Raw genomic sequence first — 25,211 nt, 5'->3', positions numbered from 1 at the left:
CTACAAACTGACAACAAGGTTCTATTGCTGAAAACAACATCCACACAATTCATGAACACAGAGAAGTATAGCTTAGCTGGTACCTAACTAAAGCCTTTACTTTACAGATTAGCATCTTTGATGCAAAAAGGTATCCTGCATGCTACCAAAGAGTAACATAAGTACCAACCAAACTACGAGTCCTTTTATCTGAAATGCTATCCTGCCTGCAAGTGCTAGTGCAATGGTGGCACAGAGCTTGTGGGAGTGACCAACCTATATCTGATTTGACCTAAGGGCCACTCCATGAAATGGAAGCCATTTATGACACTTCCAGCATTACAAGTAGGCTTGTCCACCAAAGGGAGTCATTTCCCTGTCTCTGGTAGAAGGGCTCTCTATTGACATATAGCTGTGGTTGCATAGCAAAGCCCATGCTGGCCTCCAGGCTCCCTTTGTCCCTATTTACATGAACTTGTGATGACTTTTAAGGTCCACATTATGGTCCAGACTTTCTACCTTCCAAGGCTTCCCTTCTCCCAGATATGTTTGTTCTTTAGATAATGGCAGCATTCCTCCTGCCCTCTCCCCTCTGCTATCTTGATATCTCCACTATTCTCTCCTACCATTCTCCCCTTCTCTCACACAGATAGCCCTGGCCATGTTTAGACTGCTGGTTTTTCTCTTCACTGGATTCCTCCATATGCTTCTGGATGTTCTCTCTCTCTCTTATCCATAATAAAAACCACTTTCCTCCTAATCACAGAGAGGCCATTAGTGGTTTCTTTACTGCACTCATTGCATTTACTGGGGTGCTGATATAGTAAGGTGACAATTGCTGTCACCCCACCACGTTCCAGAACAAGTTTTAGGTTATAAACATTCAGATAGCTGAATGACAGTTTAGAAGGTTGCACTGTTTAGGAAAATATGGTGGCACTTGACAACTGATACTGAACAAATGGAAGCTGCATGGCTGGGAAGAACCATCACCTGCAAGGGTCTCTGTCTCCACTCTTCAGCCACATCCTCTTGTAGGTCAGTTTCCAACATGCACACTTTGAAACTTGTTAATATTCTGGTTTATCTTTCCATCACATGCTCACGGCAGTAAATTTAATCCACACTAGAAACTCTAGTTACTGTCATTCTCCAGAACTGTCCTTTCTCTGAAATAATCTCTCCCAAGCCCTGACCCCAACACACACACACACACACACACACACACACACACACACACACACACACACGGAGGGAGGGAGGGAAGGAGGAAGGAAGGAAGGGAAAGAAGGAGGGAAGGAGAAAGAGAGACACTATTGCTCCCCCCAATTACACTGATTTAGTGTGTGTGTGTGTGTGTGTGTGTATGTGTGTGTGTGTGTGTGTGTGTAAGTTAGAGGACAACTTCTGGGAGTCAGTTCTCCTTCCATCACGTGTGTCCCAGGGATAAAATTCAGATTATCAGGCTTGGTGGAAGGCACCTTTACCTGTTTGAGCCATCACACAGGTTGCCTCTCTCCTTTTACCCATTTTCATTTTGTTAGTCCTAACTGAAAAGACTCCTTTCCTTACACATCCCAAGAATGCTGATTCAGTTCTTCACCAACTGCATTCCCTTTATTTCCTACATTCTGCCCTACAGATATGGATTAAGGTGGTGTAAGAAATCAGTATAAAAATAAGTAAAGTCTCAGTTCACAAACATTCGAAACAGCATTGAGTCTAAATGTTTTCAAATTTGTTTAAGAATTGCATATGTAAAGGTTGCAGATTTTGAGGCTTCAGAAGATTCTTGCCATTCTTCCTAGACTCTCTCTCTCTCTCTCTCTCTCTCTCTCTCTCTCTCTCTCTCTCTCTCTCTCTCTCTCCCTCTCCCTCCCTCCCTCCCTCCCTCCCTCCCTCCTTCCTTTCCTCTCTCTCCCTCTTTCCCTCCCTCCCTCTCTTTCTTCTCTTTCTCCCTCCCCTCTCCTCCTCTTCTTCTTCCTCTCTCTTACCTCTCCTCCCTCTTCCCAACCCCCTTCTCTAATATACACACACATTGGTGGATCAAGATGATGTAAGTTCTCAGCTAGTACCAAGTACTTTTCTAGTACCAAGCCTGCCTGCCTGCTACCATGCTCCCCACCATGATGCTCAGACTCCAAATCTCCGAAACGCAGCACCAGATAAACTCTACCTTTGCATAGTGTCTTATCATAGTAATAAAAACGTTATGAAGACAGTGTGATATGACTAGTTTCTTCAAGCTCCTGCCATTGTAACTACCCCACAGTGATGGGCTGCAACCTGGACTTTTAGTTCATATTTTATCACAGCGACAGAGATGAAATTAGAACTCACAACTTCATTTTGTTTAAAAATAGAACCGGATATTGTGAAAATAAGGGACCAGGTCTGAAATAATATGTTCATTTCTTTATTCTTTAAGACAATTTCTTGTGTTTTATTTATTCTGGAGGGATAACTCATGTGTTATGATGCATATGGAAGTCAGAGGGCAACTTTTGTGTGTCAGTTCCCTCCATCCACTAGTGGATGCTAAGGATGAACTTCGGTTGCCGGGCTTGGTGCCTACTCAGTCATCTCTATATGTGGGCTATAATTTTTTATTATAAATCATAAGTCCTGTTGCATTGGAAAATTTTTAAAAATACAAAGATAAAGAAAATCACCAATTTTGCCAACATTTTGAGAGCTTCTCCATGTTTTTAAATTGTATGTATATTTACATATAGTTTGATGAAATATGCATGTTTATGTTAATTTTTAATCTTCAGTGAAGATTTATTAAGAACTATTCATAAAGAACATAAAGGTTTCACAATACCACCTGTGATTATAGAGTACTAATGTTATCCCTAATATTATATATCGATGCACTCTCCAGGTTTTGCTATTATAAATAATACACTGACTAGTTTGTCTGGCTATACTTTTATCCTTATTTTGAATTATTTTTATTTGAAGAAATTTCCTTAAAGGAGACCTACTAGGTTAAATGGTAACCTATTAAGACTGACAAATTTCTTTCAGGAAGGATGAAAACATGCATACTCTGTCTAACAAGAAATGAAACTAGCCATCTCATTCCATCTTTATTTCCACTTATTATTTGTAAAAAATATTGCCAATTTTATTAGCAAAAAAATCTTAATTTAACTCATAATTCCTACTTTTTTATTAATTGTATTTCCTACCATATAACTTGCATATATGTTTTCTATGCTCATTTCTGTAAGATCTTCAACATTTTTCTTGCAATAATTGTTCCTATATGTGTTGAATTTATCTACCCACAAGCTATCATATTTCCTGTTTTTACTTATGCAGAGTTATTTTCAATAGAAAAATAACAAGAATGTAACATTTATGGTATAATAAATTCTTTTCTTATCTAAACTGATAAAAGCTAAATCAGTTTTACAACTTTTTCCAAACATTCCTATTTGCTTATTCTATTTGTTCTTTCAAATAATTCTTATTATCTTGAATTCCGATAGAAGGCAAAATCCATTGAGGTTTTAGTTATATTAAACTAATGTATTTCATTTATAATTAGTTTTCTAGTCTTGTCTCCTTCATTCAGCTCTTGGGACCTTCAATTTTTTTTTTTTTTAAGCAAATGAAAGAACTCAACAGCTCCATCCTCTTCTTGAGTTCCTCAGGAGCTGGAACCAATCAGAAGCCGCAGTTAGACTCCAGCTTTAGCCAAGATGGTTACCCAAGATGGTTTTCCTTATCTCTAGCCATGCCCTTTAATGTTCTTCCCCTGCCTCTCCCTTTAATGATAATCTGGTTACTTAAGACTGCAAAAGATGAAGTAACTAGCACAGGTCTTTTCTATCATGCTCGGCTAACCAAATGAGTCACCTGACAGCCCAGATTCTAGTGTCATAGTCACCTGTTGGTGAGGGAGGAGCCTCTGCAAGTTAGAAAGTCTGTTCCTTTGGGTCTAAATTGCCATATTTCTTGCATTGGCCTTAGGAAAAAAATCTCTTCAAAAAAGTATTTCATGTTGTGTTGGTATAATTATTTATATGTTTTTCTCCTTTACAATTTACTGACTAGTTAGTGTTGGATGAATGAAAATGTTTATTCATCCTGTTTACTTTTCAGTTTACTATCTCAATTCTTCTAAGTAGATAACCATACTATTTGAAAGAATAGTAGCACTTTCCTTATTTGTCAATAGTTACGTATTTTAATTCTATCTCTGAGATAGTTTACTGGCTGAGATGCAAACAGGTAAATCTAGTAGAAATGCTCCTTTATTTAGTTTCTGTTATATATTTCCTTCCCTCCCCTTTCCTCCTTCCTCCTCCCTACCACCTTCACCCTCCTTTATTCTCCAACTTTTCATTCTTGGGGTCAATATGAAACTTTTCACAGACTACTGAGGCTTTTCTTCTAGCCTGCTGCCTAATTGTTCAAATATAAATATATCCAAAGCTATAATAAACTGGACCTAAAAAAATCAATGCTCAATTTCCCAGAGCTAAATTAAGTTCTATACTTGTATATGCTCATAAGATAAAAGTAAATAGGAAGGTAGTTTTCATTCCCAGTAAGTCCCATTCAGGGCGGAGGCAATAAACAAACAAGGAACAAAGTGATAAATATGTCTTAGATACTGTAAGACTTTCTCCCTTAAAATGTCCATTAATTTCCAAAATCAACAATAGCTATTATACAACCTATTGATTCTCACAAGCAGACAGTATCTCTTAATAAATATAAGACATCATAAATCTCAACAATCCCTTTTCCCCAGGACTGACTTATGCACTAAACGTGATCAGTCACATACACAAGTAGGATTAGAATGTGATTCTTGTACTTACAGGTGGTGGATATTCATACTGTGGAGCATAATCTTCAGAGTATGTTGTTGAAAAACATCTAGGAGGGAGAAGCCAAGATGTCAGAAAAAAAAAAAAGAATGTCTCCCAAAAGAAAGATACTGACATAAAACAAACATGTTTCAGGGAAGATTTAAGTCCAGTCTTCCCAGGCCCTCCACAGTTTTACCTGTCTTCAACAAGCATTCCTTCAATTACTTCTAATTCTAAGGCAATGTGCTCCTGTACTAATACTTATAGTTATCAAGTCCCATGTCTGCATCTTAGATGCTCTGTGGTCTCCAGATTCTATCACCCACTTTCTGCCTCAAAAATCCTTTGACTTCATGCTCCACATTCTCTGCTAGATAGTGACAGAAGAGATTGTGATAGACACCCAGGTGGCCAGTAGAAAGAATGGAAACAGGAAACTTTGGGAGGTAGGAGGTGGGGGGACCCTCTAGAGTACACTGGAGACCTGGGAGGTGAGAGACTGTCAGGACTCAAAGGGAGGGAGTTGTTTCTGTCTGAAAGATCTGCAGGGACAAAAATGGAGAAGAGCATGAGAGAAAGGAGGTCCAGTGACAGGTCCAAATTGGGATTTACCTCAAGGGGCCTGACACTGTCACTGATGCTGTGGTGTGATTCCAGACAGGAGCCTAGCATGGCTGCCCTCTGAGAGATCTAACAAGCAGCTAAAAGAGTCAGATGCAGATACTAGTATCCAACCAATGGACTGAAGCCAGGGACCCCTGTGGTTTAATTGGGGAAAAACATGGAAGAAGCTGAGGAGGCCTCATGGAAAGACCAACAGTCTTAACTGACCTGGACCCTTGAGATCTCTCAAATACTGAGCCACCAACCAGGCAGCATCCAGCAGCTGATATAAGGTTCCCTGACACATATACACCAGAGGACTGCCTGGTCTGGCCTCAGTGAGAGAAGATGCACCTAACCTTTGAGAGACTTGAGGTCCCAGAGAGTGGGGAGGTCTGCTGAGGTGGGAGTGAGGGGGGAACATCTTCTTGGAGGAGGAGGTATGGGATGGGGAACAGTTGGGGGTGGGGCACAGATCAGGACGGAGATGAAAACAGGACTGTAAAAAAAAGAATTAAACAACAACAACAAAAGAAAACAAAAAGAAAAAAATGAAAGACCATTACCCATGACTAAAAGAGTAACTCACCAAGAATATGCATAAGAATCCTACATCAACATACCTACAACATGTAAGATATGTAAGGCAGAAAAGGGCAGGATCTCAAAGATAAAACACAACTACAGAAGAAGACTGTAAAACATCCTTCCCACCATTGGTTTCTTAGTCCCAAATCTACCCATAGCCTCCAAAACCCATAAACAAGGGTAGGTCAATAACAAAGAGAATTAAGTTGCTCACTTGTCCCTAAGGAGAGCATAATGGAGCATAGAAAATACTAGTTTAAATAAGTTCATAGCCGCTCCTGCTCCAGACCCAACAGACGAAATCAAAATGGAACTGTTTGTGCCAAACTCATGCCAGCCAGGCCCAACTAAATTATTTCATACATTACTTCAAGGATATGGGGACCCAGACGACTTTAACCTTAACAAGGTACAAAAGCTATTCAAGTCTTTTGTTCCTGCTTCCTTTTGTACTCTCTGTCGAAACAACCTTGTCCACTTAACTCATGGGAACATGCCATTTTCTAGAATAAGGCATTTTCTGATTCTAGAATTGTGAACAAAAACCAGGGGGACCTTTACATTAGCTACAATCTTGACTTTGACTCTACATACTTCAAATTGTACATGGATAGGTTTTTTAAAATCCTGCCTATAGAGCTAAATTAAAACCCACAAGAACCAGATTCTGGCAGGAATTACAGGGGAAGAGAAGGTAACAAGGGCCCGTGGGCAGGTAGAACACCATGGATGTCACCTCCAGAAACAGCATCCAACCCTGATGGGGAGAAGTGCTGCAATGGAAGCGAACCACCATTTTCAAGCAGGAAGCAACAGAGTGACAGTTCTGAGAAGGCATTGTTTTAGGAACTGAGAAAGGCAACTTAGAAATTAAGAATCCTGGAGCTGTGATGCAACCTTACAATGTCAGCAGGCCTCCACATCGTACCCCACCCCAAGTGTCAATTAAACATTGCTTCGTGGTCTAACAGAAGATGGCACTGTTGAACTAAGATAATGAGCAAACTTCCCACACATCCCATTTCCCTCAGCAGTGTTGCCTGGATAGGATGACCTGGGGTTGTCCAGGAAAATCCAAAGTAATTAAAATAAGCAGAAATAGGTAACACTAGCCTGACAACAGTGGAATCAAAATTAAGCTCATGAATATTCTTTCATCCAGAAATTCTCCCCATCACTGACTGAGCTCTCTATCAGCCTGTTTCTTTAAACAGAGCCTAGAAAAAAAAGCGGAGCCTAAAATATGAAACAAAAATGAGTGTGCAACAATACTTAGAGTAGGAATGCAAAATGTTGCTCTCCAAAGAGGAAAAAATTAGAAAATCTGAGAGAATCCACAAAACATACCAAGCAAGTTCCTAACAAAGTTATTGGATACAAGATTGTTATACAAAGAGTTTTCCCATGTACCAGCAAACAAAGAATGGCCATGTGGAGGTAGAAAATGCTCACAGTTGAACCATGTTCTCTAAGTTTCTTAGACTAATCAATATAACTAAAGCTAAATGACACATCTACAAAGAACATAAATTTTTGTTGGTTTTTGAATAATTCTTATGAATGAGACAACTCATTGATCATTATCATTTTTCCAACTGACTGATTAAATGTCATGAATCAGAATAAAACTCATTTCGTGGAACTTGACAAAAAAAAACCCAAACCTAATAGACATAGAATTCCATAAAATGGAAGTGGAATGTTGACAATTTGGAAAAGGAAAACAAACTGGTTAAACTTACTCCACAAGGTACAAAGGAATAGATAATGTCACAGTAATTAAGACCGTGCTGTTACTGAATTTATATACAAATAGACCAGCAGGATAGACCTCAGAGCTCAGAAATCCAGCTGCTTACCTGTGGCTGTGCATCTCTGTTGGAAAGGGTTTAATGACAAAATGGTGAACAAAATAATGTTGCAACAACTAGCCAGTTTCATGTTATAAGCAAGCATAGGCATTATATATGAGTTATGCAACTTCTAAGGGGCTAACAGTTTGATATACCATATAGTATGTCTTTTCTTCTAATGGCCAAAATAATGCCACACATAAAGTTACAAATAAAGTTCAAAAAAGATATTTGCATACATTCTACCAAGACAGAATTAGTTCCCAGAATAAAAAAATTTAAATTTTTGTAAATGAGGTAAATAAAGTTTTAAAAATCCCAATAGAAGCCAGGCAGTGGTGGTGCATGCCTTTAATCCCAGCACTTGGGAGGCAGAGGCAGACGGATTTCTGAGTTCGAGGCCAGCCTGGTCTACAGAGTGAGTTCTAGGACAGCCAGGGCTACACAGAGAAACTCTGTCTCGAAAAACAAACAAACAAACAAAAAAACAAACAAAAAAAATCCCAATAGAAAAATCAACTGAAGCTACACACAGGAGGTTTGCAAAAGAAATCAGGAAGAGGGTCCATTTTCAGGTTCAAGCCATGTATTTTAGCTGCCAACATGTTGAGGCTGGCAAGCCAAGGACGAGTAAGATTCTACACAGAGCCTTACTAAGCTAAGACAAGAGCAATGCTTTTGATAATGCATATTCCATGATGGGTAAGGAAGGCATTCTTGTCAGGATGACCTAAGACAGGCTCAGTCTTGTTAATGAAATAAAAAAGGGGAGAGAGACAGAGAGCCTTTGGGGCTGCTTGGCAAGAATCTGACATGAGCCAAGGACAAGAAAATGGGCTGCTTGGCAGGAATATGTCATTGGCCAAGGACAAAGAAGTAGGCTTCAGGCAGGAATTTGACATTAGGCTAGAACAAAGAAGTAATTTCAGGCAGGAATCTAAATCTTAGGCTAGAACAAAGAAATAATTTCAGACGGAAATCTAAATTTTAAGCTAGAACAAGGAAGTAGTCTTCATACATTAAAATGACTTTGGGCTAGGACAGGGAAGTTGGCTCAGATATTTTGGTCATCCTGATAAGCCTTTAGAAACAGTGATCATGAGAGTGTTCATGGAATTTTGTTTATTGTCTTGCTTGTTCTTTGACTATTTGCATCTATTGTATTGCTAGTCCCTCAACCTAGAACTGACCTTAATACTTGCATGTAATTAAAATGGTATAAAATCAAAAAGGAGGAGGGAGGATAGGATAAGATTTCCAAGGAGGGGTAATGGGGAAAGGGGATGACATCTGAAATATAAGTAAGTAAAATATCCAATAAGAAAGCCAAACAAAATAAAAATAAAATTCTCATTAATGAGTTTGCGTATATATACACACATACAAAAGAAAGAAATCAAGAAGGGTCATTGCTGTTGAACAATAAATTCAATTATAAATCCAGTAATTAGTGGAATGTAAAGTAAAAAATACAATGCAGTACCATTTTATCTACCTTAGATTATTAATAAAGAACATTTATAAATGTTTATGGAGGTGTGAAAGAACAAGTATTCATGTACTCTTTGTGTGTCAGGAATCTTGTGAATATGGGGTTAAAGGTAGATCTGTCAGGTCTACAATCAGAAGACTTCGGTGTCCATACACAATCAGACTCAATGGTAGCCTAGAGTGAGTTAAGCCATAATTGAGAACCACTGGGAACAACCATGTGCCTTGTGGATCAGCTTTACTCTGCCTTTCCCGTCTAGAGCTGATAGGCCCAAAGTCAGACTCAGGGATCTTTGTTGGGATTTCCCTTAGTAGAAACCGAAAGAAAAGGGCCAGTCACTCTTCCGAGACAGGAGCTATAGAATGTAATGTCTCCACTTCAGGGAAGAAGCTACAGGAAGAAAATGCTACAGGACTGGAATCCTAACTGTAGGCTCCTCCACTGATTTTGCTACGGGGTCTTTTGACAAACTTCCTTTTTGACTATGATGACCTTGTGTCTTTGTTACCTACAACTAGAGTCCCATTCCAGAGCCTGTGGCTGCCATTAATCATCGTAATCATATAATTCCCCTTGTTCAGAGTCCAAACGTTCAAATCATAAGCTGGCTCTCCATATGGCTTCCACAGAGGGAGAACGCTTCATTAGGCTGACACAACTGTCTGATGTGCTTCAAATTTTTATTTCTCATTATAAGTTAACTAATTAGAATTCTGGACGTGTGTGTGTGTGCATGTGTGTGCACACACACACAAACACACACACACAGAGAGAGAGAGAGAAAGAGAGAGAGAACGAGAGAGAGAGTGCTTATTGAGCATAAGTTGGTCTCTGTGAGTCAGATAAATGCTGAAGCACAGATAAAAACGGCCTTTCTAGAAATATAAAACTGAAGAGCAGATGCTGGTAGATTCGTGAGGACAATGCTACCCTGTCAGGATGTCTGGAAGCTGGACAGCTGGCTTTCATCCGCTACCACCCACGATTTGCCACACATACCCTCACTGACCTTTAACAAGCGCAAAGAATAACCAAAGGTGTTTCGTGAGATGAGCGAATCTGACACTGATCATTAGAGCCGTGGTGTTAGTTAAAATATCTACATGAGCATGAACACAAGGCAGCATGTAGATAGGTGACAAAACGATGCACCCCAACCCACAGAGTTCCCCTAGCTTGCAAAAACCTTAAAGTTTAATTGCTTATTTCCTATCTCTTCTGAGGCTGGCGGAGGGAGGGGGTGGTAGCTATTTTCTTTCCTTTTGTCCTCAGAGCTAGAACTTGTATACAACATACTTACCATATCGCGTGGTGTTATCTAAATATGAGTGACTCAAAGAAACAAATAATTAATTTCAAATTAATCTCTTCACTGGCAACAGTAGAAGTACCTATTATTAAGCCAAGTCTAGCCACGGACAGCCAAGGGGTACTCATATTACGGGTGAGAGGAGAAAGTTTCTCCGCTACATCCATTCTTAACCATCAGTTTCCTTTAAATTGCATGTCAATCTAGATGTGGTCGTTACAAGTCTGTAATCCCAGCATTTGGCAAGTCGAGGCAGGGGGATCAGGAGGCCAAGGCCATTCTTGGCATCACGGCAAGCTGGAGACTAGCCTGAATTACATGAGATACCATCTTCCCCTGACAATCTTACATTGAACTGACTCGAATGCACTTGTCATTTCTTCCTGCATTTACCTCCTGATTAAGTCAATTGAAATTCATTAGCTGTTCAGCAGCTTCCAAATACAGGGAGCTTTTTAGAAACTCCCTCCTAAGAAGCTAATAAGTACTTGATGGAGAGCAAAGATGAACAGCAGGACAACTTGAATCTGCAGTTAATCCTGATCCACGGTCTTGCTAAAAATCCCTAGTAGTTTTGTAAGCCTTCCCCCCTCCTATCAGGAACACAATGATATGAGCCAAATTTTCTCCTTTCTGCTTTGCCTTTAAGTCATTCTAGAACATTCAGACAGTCACTTAAACACTCTGCATCTTAACACCTCTCATTCATAAATATTTATAAAATAGATGAGTGGATTAATTAACAGACAATCAGATTCCTATCTTCTGTGCTTTAATTTCTTCAACCACACAGTTAAGGACAACCCCACCCAAATGACCTTGGATGACCTTTAGGAAGGACAGAATGCAGACAAAACATGCGGGATTAGTAATATACATTGAAAGTGTGAAAACACAGTGTAGTGATTGATGAAACACTTTACCATCAACTGGACCAGACAAAATAAAAACCAAGTTCTACTGATTTCTAGGACCTTTTCTGATTTTTGGGAAATTGCCACATCCCACTGAGCCCTATTTGGTGAGTTATTGTAGCATCTAAAGTATCCTGCAGTGATATTCTCTCATTATTCTTAAAAGAGAGGACTCAGCTGTAAGGTGGAGAATGGACGAAAGGGACAAAGCTGAGGAAAGAAAGCAGTTTTGATACCGATATTAGCAAATGAGGATGGGTCTGTCTGCTGTCCAGTCCCAGTCATTTGACTGAGATGGTGCCACAGCAAACAGCCTCCTCCTCCTCTGGGTACCTAAGCTGGGAGGCAAGGAACCAAACTGAAGTTATTTCACCCCCATAATTAACCAGTAATCCAACAAATGTCAATTCTTTCTCAATGCACCAAGAACCTGCATCCTTCTCTCCTGCCACGCTGCCATTGCTGGAGAGCAGGCTCTTGTCTTGCCTTGATATATTCAAGAATCACCTGAGGATGGTCTCTGTTGTCTACTAGTTTTGTGATTTTTTAAACACAAATATCTGGGTTTCCCCCAGTGCTTGAAAACCTTTCTCATCACTGACATGAACAACCCCAAATTCCTCAGGCTCTGGTCCCTCAGCTGTCATGGCTGCAGACTCACCTCAGGATAGGCTGTGCTTGTCGTACCTCAGAATGCTCTATGTCCTCTGCTGAAGGGTATCCTTTTCTCGAACTGATCTTGCAGCTCAGGTGTCACTTCTACATGGAAGCCCTTCCCAACCCCTAGCACGGAGCAGTTTGCAGGTTGGTCCATTCATTAGCTCAGCCTCCCTTCTCTCGTTTTTCTCCACCTAGAACCCTTCTTCCAGAGTCTACTCACAAGCTTCCTTTCAGCTCCTGGCTTTGTCTCTTCTAGACTAGCTTTGTGCTTGCAGCGTAGGAACCACGCTGAGACTATAAAGATGAAAAGATGCTAACTTAGGTCCCTTGAGACATTGTTTAGCACCATACCAGTCTTGGACTCCTTGCTGTTAGAGTTCATGCCCGGTGGCCAAATGGATCCCTCACTCAGGATCTACTAGCTAAGTTTTCTGATATTTTAGCTGAGCCTCTTTCTTACCAATATGCCACTATTTATTACTTTTCCAGCCTTAGCTATCAGACAAATGAGCCTGTCTTTTGCATCTATACTAGCAATGTCAAACTTCCTGGTACAAAGGTAGGCAGTCATCCAATGAGTTTGTTGGAAGAATTTTCCTCAAGTCTAATAACTTTTGGAAGCCATTTAAAAGAATAAAGCATCCATGTTTAAGTATTACTTTATGTAAATGAAAGTACAGACTCAAATATAGACAGCAACAAAGGTTTCTACGATTCTAGAAGGTGTTGAAATAATTATTTTAAAATGGCCTTGATCAGCCGGGTAGTGGTGGCGCACGCCTTTAGTCCCAGCACTTGGGAGGCAGAGGCAGGCAGATTTCTGAGTTCGAGGCCAGCCTGGTCTACAGAGTGAGTTCCAGGGCAGCCTAGGCTATAAGAGAAACCCTATCTCGAAAAACAAAAAAGAAATGGCCTTGAGTAATTTCTGTACTTTTTTCACAATAGCCTCTGGACTTTACATGCCCAGCAACATATGAAATTCCTAGTTTCTCCATATGCACGGGCAAACTTGTCATTTTTGTCTCCTTGATAATATCCATCTTAACAGGAACGAGGTGGCATGTCATCATGGCTTTGATTGTGTGTGTATGCATGTGTATGCATGTGTGTGCATGTGCATATGGAGACCAGAAGTCAACCACAGGCTTTACTCCCCAGGAGCTAGCCATCTTATTTGTTGAGACATGATCTCAGTCCATTAGACTAGCTGGCTAGCCTATGAGTTCCAGGGGTCCTCCTTTATTGACAATGAGCTCCAGCAGTCTTCCTGTAACTGATCAATGAGCTCCAGTCCTTCTGTAACTGGCCAATGAGCTCCAGGGATCCTTCTGTATGACCAATGAGCTCCAGGGATTCCCCTGTCACAGACCAATGAGTTTCAGGTGTGCCCCTGAAAGTGAACAATGCGCTCCAAGAACCCTCCTATCACTGAGCTCTAGAGTCTTTCTGTCTCTGTTCCTCGGCACTGATATTATAACACAGCTATGACAGCTATTATAAGCACTTGACACCATACTCAACTTTTCACAAGTGTGCTGGAGATCAAACTCAGGTAACTCATGCAACTCCTTTACTGACTGAATCCTCAGGCCCTGGATTTAATTTTGGCTTTCCTGATTAGGCAGGTTGAGCACCTTTTCATATACCTGTTGTCCATCTATATGTCTTTAAAAAATGGCTGTTGAAATTTATTGCCCACTTTAAGTGATAAAAGTTTATTAATTATTTTGGATATTAACTCCATGTCTGATAAGACTTATAAACACTTTCTCATTTTGCTGGTTATTTATTTTGCTGTGCATTAGCTCTTTAGTTTGATGAAATATCATTTACTTAATTTTGTTTCCGTTGCCTACGCTTTTATGTCCTATTCACTAAGTTATTGTCAAGACCAAAGTCAATGGATTTTTTTTTTCTGTGTTTTCTTCTGGGATTTTCAGTTTCCAGAATTATATAAGTCTTTGGTCCATTTTTAGTTATTCTCTCACCCACCTGCTTTACAAGTTTATGAGTCCATGGCATTTGACCTGCCTGCATCTCTACTTAGCAATGGCAAAACCATTCCTAGAGGTCTAATTTTGGAAGAAATACTACATTAGCATGGTACTTAGAGACAGGAAGATGCTCAATTATCTATCTCTGTAGACTCAAAGCTAGTAGCAAAAAACCCACTTTATTATCTCTGATTATTTGGTGGGATGACTGGGCTCAGCTGGGTTTTCTGTTCCATGTGATGTCAGAACCACTGTGCTAAGATAGCTCACTTTGACTCTTGGTAGTTTTTCTTATTATTATGTAAGAACTCAGCAGGAGATGTCAATACAGCTTGTTGTCTTACCTCCATGCTACTGCTGGATGCATTTTAAGCTTCACAGTATATCAGCTGGAGACCAAGAATCGGAAAGTAGAAACTGTTTTTGTAAGGTCTGTACTGGAAAGTTTAGAATCTCATTTCTGCAACACTCTTGTCACAACCATCACAAAGCCAGCCCAGCAGCAGAGGGAGGCAAATAACAGCTGACTCTCTCTGTCACATGCAGAGAGAAGAGAAACTACTGCAGCCACCTGAAAGGCTGACAACCACAATAGGCAATCAAGGGTGCCCAACTCCATCATCTTGATTACCTCGTTGAGCATATCTGAAAACCCAAGAGGTCCAACTTTGTTGATGGAACTTGAAAAGCTACTGTAATGGATTCGGATGTAGAAGCTAAGTAGGGAACAAAGGGCAGTGTGAATCAGCCATTTGTCAGCTATTACATCATTCCTCTAGACCCAAGAGACACTAACCATATCATGTGCTTTGACATAAATTTTGTTATCAAGTTATTTGAATTACCATGCAATAACAGCAAATGGAACAAGTTATTACTAGGTGCTAAAACATTCCTTGCCAAGATACAGACCCCAAATTCCATTATCAAATCAGGACTTGTACCTCTACCCCAAATATTGCTATAAGGAAAAGCATCCCACTCATTTGGCAGCATATACATCAGCTGAGAAGGGGTACACTACAGACAGGAGTAATGTGAAGAGAAATAGTAATTAGTTGGCTCTGAAGTCATTTCAGCAAATTCAGTCAACTAGAAAGGCACCATCATTCAGTACAGCAGGTAACCAACTTCAGGCCCAGAAGGATAATCACATGATTCTTGCCTTATAAGAGAAAGCATCGAGCTAGAGTCTATGTATGCCTGAATAACCAATAGCGCCACTAGTTTAAAACAAATGAAAATTTTATTTGAACTTTAGAAGCTTAGTGTACATAATAATTTTATGTTAACTTGACTGGGCCAGTAGATACCTAGAGAGTTAATAAAACACTATTTCTTTGTATGCTTGTGGGGCTGTCTATGAAGGAGATTAGCATTTGAATGAGACTGAGTAAGGATGCTCCCCACCTATGTGAGTGCACATCCTCCAGTCCAGGGACAGTCCTAACAGAACAAAAAGCAGAAGGACCATATCTGTTCTCCTTGTGCTAGGATGTCAGGGTCTCCCACTCCAGACACCCAGAACTCCTTGTCCTCAGGACTTAGGATTCTGAACTTACACTCCATTCCCATTCCAAGTTCACATTCCTGGAGAATTGGACTCAGTGGTTACACCATCAGCTCCCTTGTTTGTAAATTATACCAATAGCTTTTATGGTTCTGTGGCTTGCAGAGAGCAGAACTTCTTAGGCTCCACGTGAGCCAATTCCTGAAATAAAATATCCTCATGTACAAACATTGCCCCGGGGGCAGGGCCCAGCCTGCCTAATATAGCAATTATTATCCCCTTGTATACAAAAGAAAGTGATGTTCAGAGAACTAAAGTATACATCAAAATTCTAATTGTTCTACCATTATCCTGAATAACACACATCTCAGACCATAGGTTTTGGTGTTAATAAATTATTACATTTATTGTTGTGTGGGGGTTGTGGGTGTGCTCATATGCCATGGCATGTTTGTGGACATCCAAAGACAATGTCCAAGAATCAGTTTTCTTTTTCCATTAGCTATATCCTGGGAATTGAACTCAGGGCACCCTAGTTGGTGGCAAGTGTCTTTACCTGCTGAGTTATCTCATCAACATCTAAATGTCTCAGCTCAGTTCCAGACTTATTAAATACCACCTGTGAGAGTTTAGAAGTATTAGTTTGGTCTCTGTGCATATGTTTTGCTCTCTACAGAATGCAAATGATGAGATCAATTTAGAGAACTCTTAGAGAAAATGGATTAACATATACAAAGCCATTGGAATAGCGTTGATACATAATTAGCTATTTGGAAACATTTGCTTTCACTAGTTTTACTCCCATATTTACAAGATATTGGAGCCAAACTCAAACTTGAGTAATGAAGGAAAATACTAGCAAATACAACAGTATGTCTTCAGAGTGCCTGTTTTCTAGATCTACTTAACTTGACTTACAGATAGCTGTTCCCCCAGGAACAAGATGTCCTCTGAACTTGAAACTAGAGCAGGAAGAGGCAATACTCCCCACCCCCAAAAAACCATATTACTATTATAGCATGTTCTCTAAATGTCCCGGTCTGGATCATGTGACCAATACCTGGGCTTGTGGGAGGGTAAAGGGAACAGACTCAACCAAGCCATCACATGGCCGAGCTGAATTACAATGGATGGAAGCAAGGGCTGCCAAGAGAACCAGCCTAGACACGCAAATCGTAAAGGTTCTACAGGAGCTGGAGATAAGAATGAAATTCAGATGTGTTTCCCTTCTGTTCCGCCATTTTTCCTCCACTCCCACACTCCTTGTCACCATTTCTTTATTATTATTTACTCCACATCTTCACAGAGACTTTTTTTACAGCGTTTTTTTTTCTCAAAATATGTTCAGAAACAAGGTGGTATATCACCAAGAGACAAGCCATCACACAGTAAGCAGGAAAGACAACAAATACCTTCCTTCATCCTTTCAGAAGGGAAAAGACAGAGAGAACAAAAACACTCTTGTGATTTATATGCAGTCCCCCTTTCCTCCCAAGAGTGCAGCAGATTTTAGAGATGCTGGCTGCCTCATGAGAGGAATGAACTACAAGAATTACAACTATGGTGTAAGCTTGCTTCCGTTACAGTAAAGAGCCCACTTCACACACATTGAGAGGAGCTCCCTGCCAATAACGGACACTTAACTGCCTCAACTACCTGTGGGTCTCATTTAATCTGCCTATTTAGATACCTTTCCCCTTGCAGCCATCAAATTGGCACAGGAAAAGGATTTTACAGATCATTTGGTTCAAAACCTTCATGTTCCAGATGGAAGCAAGAGAGGTTTATTAGCCAAAAGCAAGGTCACCTTGTAGGTTCTGGACAGGCCCAGAAGTAGGTCCCAGGTTCCCTATATATACTGTACTTGTTCAGATAAGTCATTTCTGTCAACAGCTACCCAGTGACCAATATACTATTAATTTTTTCTTCTATATTTTGGAAACAAGACATATTTATTACAAAGTTTCAATAAATATGCACCAATCACTGTCACAGGAGCCATAACAATGACAAGATGTAGGACACAGAGCTGACCTTGTGCAAAGTCTTCCTTGGGTATTTCTCCACTCGGCAATAGGTGCTCAGTACTGGATTTCTCTCAATTAATGCCAGCTCCTATGGACATACTTCTTACTTTATAAATACCTTGTGCCAGAATTGAATTTTCTCCATTCAAAAATGAAAAAAAGAAGGAAGGAAGGAAGGAAGGAAGGAAGGAAGGAAGGAAGGAAGGAAGGCAGGCAGCCCTGATGTCTCCTATGAACTCTTATTACAAGACCACACATAGTTGTGTGTTTGTCTCTCTCTGTGTGTGTGTGTGTGTGTGTGTGTGTTCTGATAGCTAAGACCTTCACATAAAATGAATTTGTATTAGATAATCAGTTAGTCAAGGACCCACTTACAAGTGAGTTAGTTTCCCATTCCTCATAAATAGTATGTCCAAATTAAGTTTAATTTACTTTATAGGCAAAGAAAAAACTTAAGTTAACATATTTGTCAGTGCATGTTCCCATTCTCTTCACTATGTGTATTAAGGAACTATGTTTTCCCACCAGTGTCTTTACCTTGACTGTCTGTATACATGAAATAAAAGTAACATATATTCAAGATTGTATCTCTAAGACCAGAAGCAAAAGATCACTGACGGTATCTAAAAAAAAATCTTTGCGCATCCTTGATTTCTCAACATTCCCATCACTGGTCATGGTCAATGCCTTGGGAAACTCATTGGTAAGAATCTCATTGGCTGGATCTCAAGGGAAACACTAGTAATTCAGCCTCCAAGACTACAAATGTCATTTCAAGTTTGTGTCTTTGGTGACAATTTTAGTCTTCATATCACTGCTTTCTTGTGTTATTCTGGGTCCTCGAAGGAAATGAAACTGACAGAAAAAATATGTTTATTAAATGGGGAGTTTTAGATTGTTTTACAGGATGTGATGGTACATTGGACAGGGGGATAATCAGATAGTTGCTCAGGACATGAAGCTGGATATCCCAGTGGTCCCAAGATGGAGCTGAAGGCCTGGAGGATTCCTAGAGAGATGCTGGGGTTTGGTCTGTATTAGAACCCCAAAGAAATTGGTTCTCCCATCAACAAAGGACAGCCTCTGGCAGGTATTACTCATGTTTTAGGATAGGTCTTCCTGCTTCAAATAATCTGATAAAGAAAATCTCTCACAGGAGTGCCCAACAGTTTGTTTTAGCTGATTACAGATACCATCAAATTAACAAATCTAGACTAGCCATCACATTTCTCTATGACAATTTTTCCTCAGCCCATGGCATGTGAAGAACACATTACCCAGAAAGCCTCTTTACCTAGTTAAAGTCAGTAATGTTAAGGCAGTGGTAGGAAATACTATTGTTCTTATATCCAGTGTTTCATTGAGGTATCTGCTACCAATTTATTAATAAATAGTGTTTTCTTCATATAAGTGAAAAGTGATGTAGCCACCATGGGTTATGAGAAAATGAAGCAGACAGACCAACACCATAATAACATAAATGGCATTATCTAGAAATTAAGGTAACAACGGGTCCTAAAGAGTAAGGCTATATCCACATTCTAATTTTTTCTTTAAGAGGTAGCATGAAGTTTAAATTTACATTATGAATACAGCTTTTCTTTTATAAGCTGAAGTACATTATTTTGGTCCATTGAGCAAACTCATTCTTATTCATTGCCTTTTAAAGTTGACATTTAACTTCCACAGCTGTACAGCTAGCAAACAGCAAAGGAATTTTTAATATTCAAGAGGTTAGATTTCAAACTAGCACGGAATTCTGCTGTATGTGGCATCCTGTAATTAATACGCATTCACTGAAAGGAGGAATTACATATGGAATTAGCTGAAGAGGGTTGGAAGTCGCTCACATATTTATTTACTTGCCCGTACGTATAAATCAAATTACATAAACAAGTAATTCTTGCAATTCAAACTAGTGCTGATTTCTAGAAGACATGTGTTCTAAAGCATTTACTAAAATAGATTTGAAAATATTTGAATCTATAAGGCCTTGAATCTCCAAATCAAATAAGCTAGGAATGTGATGTTCCTCTTCCCTTATAATTTGTGGTGCAACCATAGAAATAAACAATTTGCTGAAGACGTAACTATGCCATAGCTATAGCATATCAGCCTCTCTACATCCCAGAACCCACAGGGGAGGGAGGCGTGGCAGCCTTACACTTTGGAGCATGGAACTTAGCAAGAAGGACAGGAATTGAAATCATTACACAAAAAGATGATCAGTGTTTAGACAAAAGAGGGGCACAGTGCTATGGTCATCCACGAGGAAGGACCCAACCAGGTCTCAGGAATTGGGGAGACAGTGTTAGAAGGTGGTCAGAAGAGAATGCATGGTTTCAGAATTAAACTTGAAGATGTACATCAATCCTGCTTCCTCAAAGACACCATTACAACTTCAGATTGTATTTATATACTTAGGAATATACATACAAACACACACACACACACACACACACACACACACACACACACACGGAACAGCAATTAATAGAAAAAAAAAAGACCATGAGTTTGAAAAAGAACACAGAGTATAAGGAACTGTTTGGGGTGAGGAAAAGGAAGGAGAAAACAATGTAATTATAATCTCAAAAATAAAATAAACTTTTAAAAACTTTATTTTTAGCATCTTTTAGAAATTAGGGCCCACAAGAACACAGAGAACAGATGAGACAGGAGAAGCAACCTTTTAGAGTTCAAGAGAAGAGGAATAGTTGATCCCTGGTTTAGAAACATTAATCCTAGATCAGCAAAGGAGTTGTGAGAAAATATTTCCTTTGCTGTAAAGCTCCACCCCTCCCTCCTACCTAGCTCCAACCCTCCTGAACAGGAGATGCTCTCACTGGAAAGTAAAGGAGAAAGTCTTTGATCAACCACACAATCTGGTGGCTCTACAGTGTAGATTTAGTACAGAAGTCCCAAAAAGATTACCCTTGCCTTCCAGGACAAAGGCCTGTCACCCACAAGCTGAAAGACTGAGAGCCTCCCCTAGGAACCTGCCCTAAGATGCTGCTTTGAAAGAATGGCCTCCAGGGAAGCTGCAGGTCAGAAAGCCTCGGGGCTTCCTGTCCCACCACTAATCACTACCATAAATGACTAAAGAATGATTGCCAGCTTAGAAAAATGCTTCCAGGATAGAGACAACTCACAAGTGAAAAACTGGAATGAATATATGTATATGTATATATATGTGTGTGTGTATGTGTGTGTGTGTATGTATGTATGTATGTATGTATGTATGTATGTATGTATGTATGTATGTATATGAAAGCAGGACACATTCAGGAGAAAGAAAATCAAGAAAAATAGTTATTAATATCCCAAATGCAGAGAAAAAATTCCTGTGGGGTGTGAACTCGGGTAACAAGAGGAGAATTCAAAAGAAAGAAAAATAGATGTTACAAAATAAAACAAAGTAAGAGAGAGAGAGACAAGCCAAGAAAATCAGAGGATGCAGACAAGCAACGCCATCTCCAAATAAAGGATTTACAGGACAGAGAACAGAGAAGGTGGAATAAATCCCTAAATGTTCTTACTTCCGGTGAGTTTATAGAGTAGAGCATCCAGCAGAGTGGTCCCAAGGCCTGCATCAGTTACCATGGTGAGTCCTGCAATACACAACTGGGTAGGTCTCATTGTGCTCCTGAGTATATTGCTGTTTATTTAAATATGAGTGATGTGTCTTCTTTAGAAAGATGGATAGGTGCTGGGCGGTGGTGGCGCACACCTTTAATCCCAGCACTTGGGAGGCAGAGGCAGGCAGATTTTTGAGTTCGAGGCCAGCCTGGTCTACAGAGTGAGCTCCAGGACAGCCAGGGCTACACAGAGAAACACTGTCTCAAAAAACCAAAAAAAAAAAAAGGATAGGTCAGAATTATTTTTGGAATGTCAACTCTTTTTAACCTCAAATAAATCCATTTCTTTACCCACAAAAACATCCATGTCTTGCTATACAGTTGATTCTCTTTGTTCACTGCCATGCTCCTTCCTAGGACACTGACATAAACACTGAATTAGCAAATACTGAACCATGTATCCTGAGAGGAAATGCAAGTTATGTTCCTACAAGGCCCTGGTGGATTTGGGTTTGGTTTGTTCCTATTTTGTTTGTGTTAGAGACAGAGTCCTATGGTGTAGCCTGGTTGGCCTCAAACATGCAATCCTCATGCCTCTGCCTCACAGCTTGCTATGATTAGAGGTCTGAAAGAAACATCTGTAAGCCTCTGGTCACACTTGATCAATGCACAATCTTATTTCATGTGTCTACTTAAAGACATTTAGAATACATTTGTGGTTCTGAAACAAATTGTTTTGGGAATGTCGATTCTTGTTAAACTTGAATAAATACATTTCTTTACCAATAAAAATACCCATGTCTTGCTGTACAGTCAAACTCAAGTGAACTTAACCACCAAGTACTCTGTAATTCTTGCCTGAATGAAATTTCCTTAAAGCCTGAATTTTCTTCCCTCCAAAAGACATGCCACAGCGCTCTTGCACTTAAAAAACAAGATATCACACCAACTCTACATTTAGGCAGCTTTTAAAAAATGGGACTGACAAAGACATAAAAGTTAGCAAAGCACAATGCTTAGCTAGGTATGAAAAGAACATGTGCTCATGTGTGAGAGCCGCCATAGCAGCACATTTTTTTTCAAACCTCAGCTAGAAGTGTATACACAGGTGACTTAGATTATCTGCTCATGCTCAGATGATCTCATCAGCTTCACAAAGTACTGATTTTCTTCCTCCTATGCATGTTTGCTTTCCCAGTTTTGGAGAAAGGTCTCACTATGTGACCCAAGCTGACCTGGAACCACACCCTCACCAGAGCATCCCAAGTGCTGGCGATACAAGCATGTGCCATCCTGCTATCATTCCAAGATTGCAAGTAAATATTAGAGAGTGGAAGAATTCACAAATAAGCGCTGTTTGATTTATTGTGGTCACTACTGTTACTGTTGTCATTATTGTTAATTGATGCTATGCCTTTTTATGGACAGAAGTCTGTTGTTAAAGTCCCAGACGTTATGTAAAGGACGTTTTGTTGACTTCAGGATGTTCCTCGCTCTAGTAAACTAAGCTACTGAATCGAAATTCCATATAATCAGGGGCAAGTTAGGAACAACTTACGGTTTTCTCGGATCTGGTGGGGATTCCATAGCAACCTCCCGAAAGCCTGTGGGAGGCAATTCAGGATCCCTGTAAGCGAGACAGTAGCTTTTAAGAAACGTAGCAGATAGTCACATTTGACATTTCAAAGCCATTCAGTACTAATTTGGGGATGACGACTTTTATGTTTGCAATCTTTATATATTTTGAAAATGATAATAAATTGATGAGGTATTTTATCATCTTTTGTCATTACTTTGGCTGCATTTTTCAATAATTACAATAGAAAGCAAAGTCTACCCGATGTATTTCTCTAGAGGGGCACTCTGCCTCTCTAGGAGAAATAAATATCCGTGAAAGACACTTAAAATACTCTGACTGCAAGAACACCAGAGCAAACAATCCTGGTTAGTGACAGCTTATCTAATTCTGACCATCAGGCAATATTTCTAGGCATTGCTTCTAAACTTCAGAACAAGCCTCTGAAGTAAGTCTTTACCCATTTTATACATGTGCAAACAGGATCATAGATGCCAAATAATTTTCATGAGTAAATTGTAGAAGCAATCTTCAAATACTTAAGTAAGTAAGGTTCAGATAGTAAGAACCCTGAGCCAGAAAGATGAGTTTTAGTTGAACCTTGAATAAGTCAAATGTTGACTGGTTAACAGTTAAGAGTGAAGACTCCTTTTGCAAACAGGATAGAAAGAAAGTCTAGACACTTGCAACCAAGCATTTGGCACGTGACTAGGATTACTTGCCTCTTCCCTGTGAATATAAAACCTGGAGTGTGGGGGTTCTAAAGCAAAAGAAGAGACAATGAATACCTTTCCAAAATCCCAGAGCACATTGTTTCGTCATTTACCAGGGCATTTTTCTTTTTCTCTACAAAGTCCTTGTTTACAAAAACTTGGGACATCTGTTCACGTGCTTCCGTCATCCACCTCTGGAGAAATAGAAGCCACATAACAAGAAAATTAATCACCAACAAGGTCAGCCACTAAAATATTTCCCTACTAGGGCATATTCTGATTTTAATTACTGACTCCAGATGACATTTAAAACATGAAAAACAGCTCATAGCCACTGACTATTTCATCATAAGTATCTGAAAATAACAATTTCTGTATGTTGTTGGAAAATAAAAAACCAGTTAGCTTCTCCCATAAAATAGGAAGTACTCATTCAATTAGGTACTGACTTTTCCTAGTTTCTTTCCTTCTTTTTATAGCCCTTTTTTTCAGGAGTGGTATGTTTTTAGCTTCCATAAGAAAATTTGAAAGGTTTTCAGGGTCTTCAAATGTCACTGTCACGATTAGTGTTGTCCATTCTCCTCCAGGGGGTAATTCAGTGGATTATCAAGAAAGTACTACGGTGAGGGATCATCGGCAAGTTACAAGGTAAACTTACTTAGACCATGTGAGGAAGCATTGTGGGTGGCATCCAGGGGACCTTAGAAATGGAAGTTCTTTTTTTCTAAGAGCGGGAGACTGATGAGCTAAGGATTCAGTATTTTTGCCATACACTGGCAGATGACCAGGACTCTAGAGGCTCAGCACAGAGAAGCAGAATTTATCACTAAGAAAATGTATTATTTTCCTAGCCCAGAAGACTAGATTTCCCAAGACAGCCAGTGAAACTCCAGAACACATAATATTTAGAAAAACAAAGAGTAGAGGGAACTGATCTTTGGAAAGCTGAAGTCTTTTGTTGCAGAATTATCACAGTTACAGTCAAAGGCATAGTTAGAATAAAGCTTGGTTAGTGCAAGTTCTGCTGTAGTCACTCGAGGCAATTTTAACCATTGTCTTTGGTCATGGTTCCCTGATCTAGGCCACAGCCTTCTAGACTCTTGACTTCTCTGGTCACTGATTTCAGAAGACCACAACCTCCTGAATCGCATGGCCTCCCTAGAACACTTTCCCAGTTCTGACCCATATGCTCAGTTATGTTTATTCTTGGATTTTCTTACTCACAAATTAGGAGCAAGGAAAACTGCATTGGGCTTTATATATCTTAACAGAAAGAAAAAAATATTTAAATGTATCTTAGGGGAAGGTGATAAGACATTATTTTGTTTGAAGGTATAAGATTTTAAAAGTTGTCATTCCAGGGCTGGAGACAAGGCTCACAGGTTAGGAGTACTGGCTGCTCCTCCAGAAGGATCTGGATTCAACTCCCAGCACCCACATGGCAGGTCACAATTGTCTATAACTCCAGTTCCAGCAGATCCGGTACCTTCATGTAGACATACATGTAAGCTAAGTATCAATGCACATAAAAACCAAACTGATTTTAAAAATTTAACTTCCTAACCTTCTGAAGTTGATATGAA

At 39.7% G+C, this 25,211-nt stretch overlaps 1 protein-coding gene across 1 annotated transcript in view; it reads right to left on the bottom strand.

The window, feature by feature from the left end:
- CUNH9orf135 (chromosome unknown C9orf135 homolog) overlaps positions 1-25,211 on the bottom strand; it is a 96,413-nt gene that overhangs the window by 10,594 nt on the left and 60,608 nt on the right. The window contains exons 3-5 of the mRNA XM_028764122.1: positions 23,704-23,822; positions 22,898-22,966; positions 4,821-4,878 (exon numbers count right to left, since the gene is read on the bottom strand). Coding sequence (XP_028619955.1) covers positions 4,821-4,878; positions 22,898-22,966; positions 23,704-23,822 — 246 coding nt within the window. The remainder of the gene's footprint in view (positions 1-4,820; positions 4,879-22,897; positions 22,967-23,703; positions 23,823-25,211) is intronic.

This window comes from Grammomys surdaster, unplaced genomic scaffold (genome assembly GCF_004785775.1).
Source record: "Grammomys surdaster isolate TR1022 unplaced genomic scaffold, NIH_TR_1.0 141, whole genome shotgun sequence".
NCBI classification, from domain to species: Eukaryota; Metazoa; Chordata; class Mammalia; order Rodentia; family Muridae; genus Grammomys; species Grammomys surdaster.
This window is presented reverse-complemented; position numbering and strand designations above follow the sequence as displayed.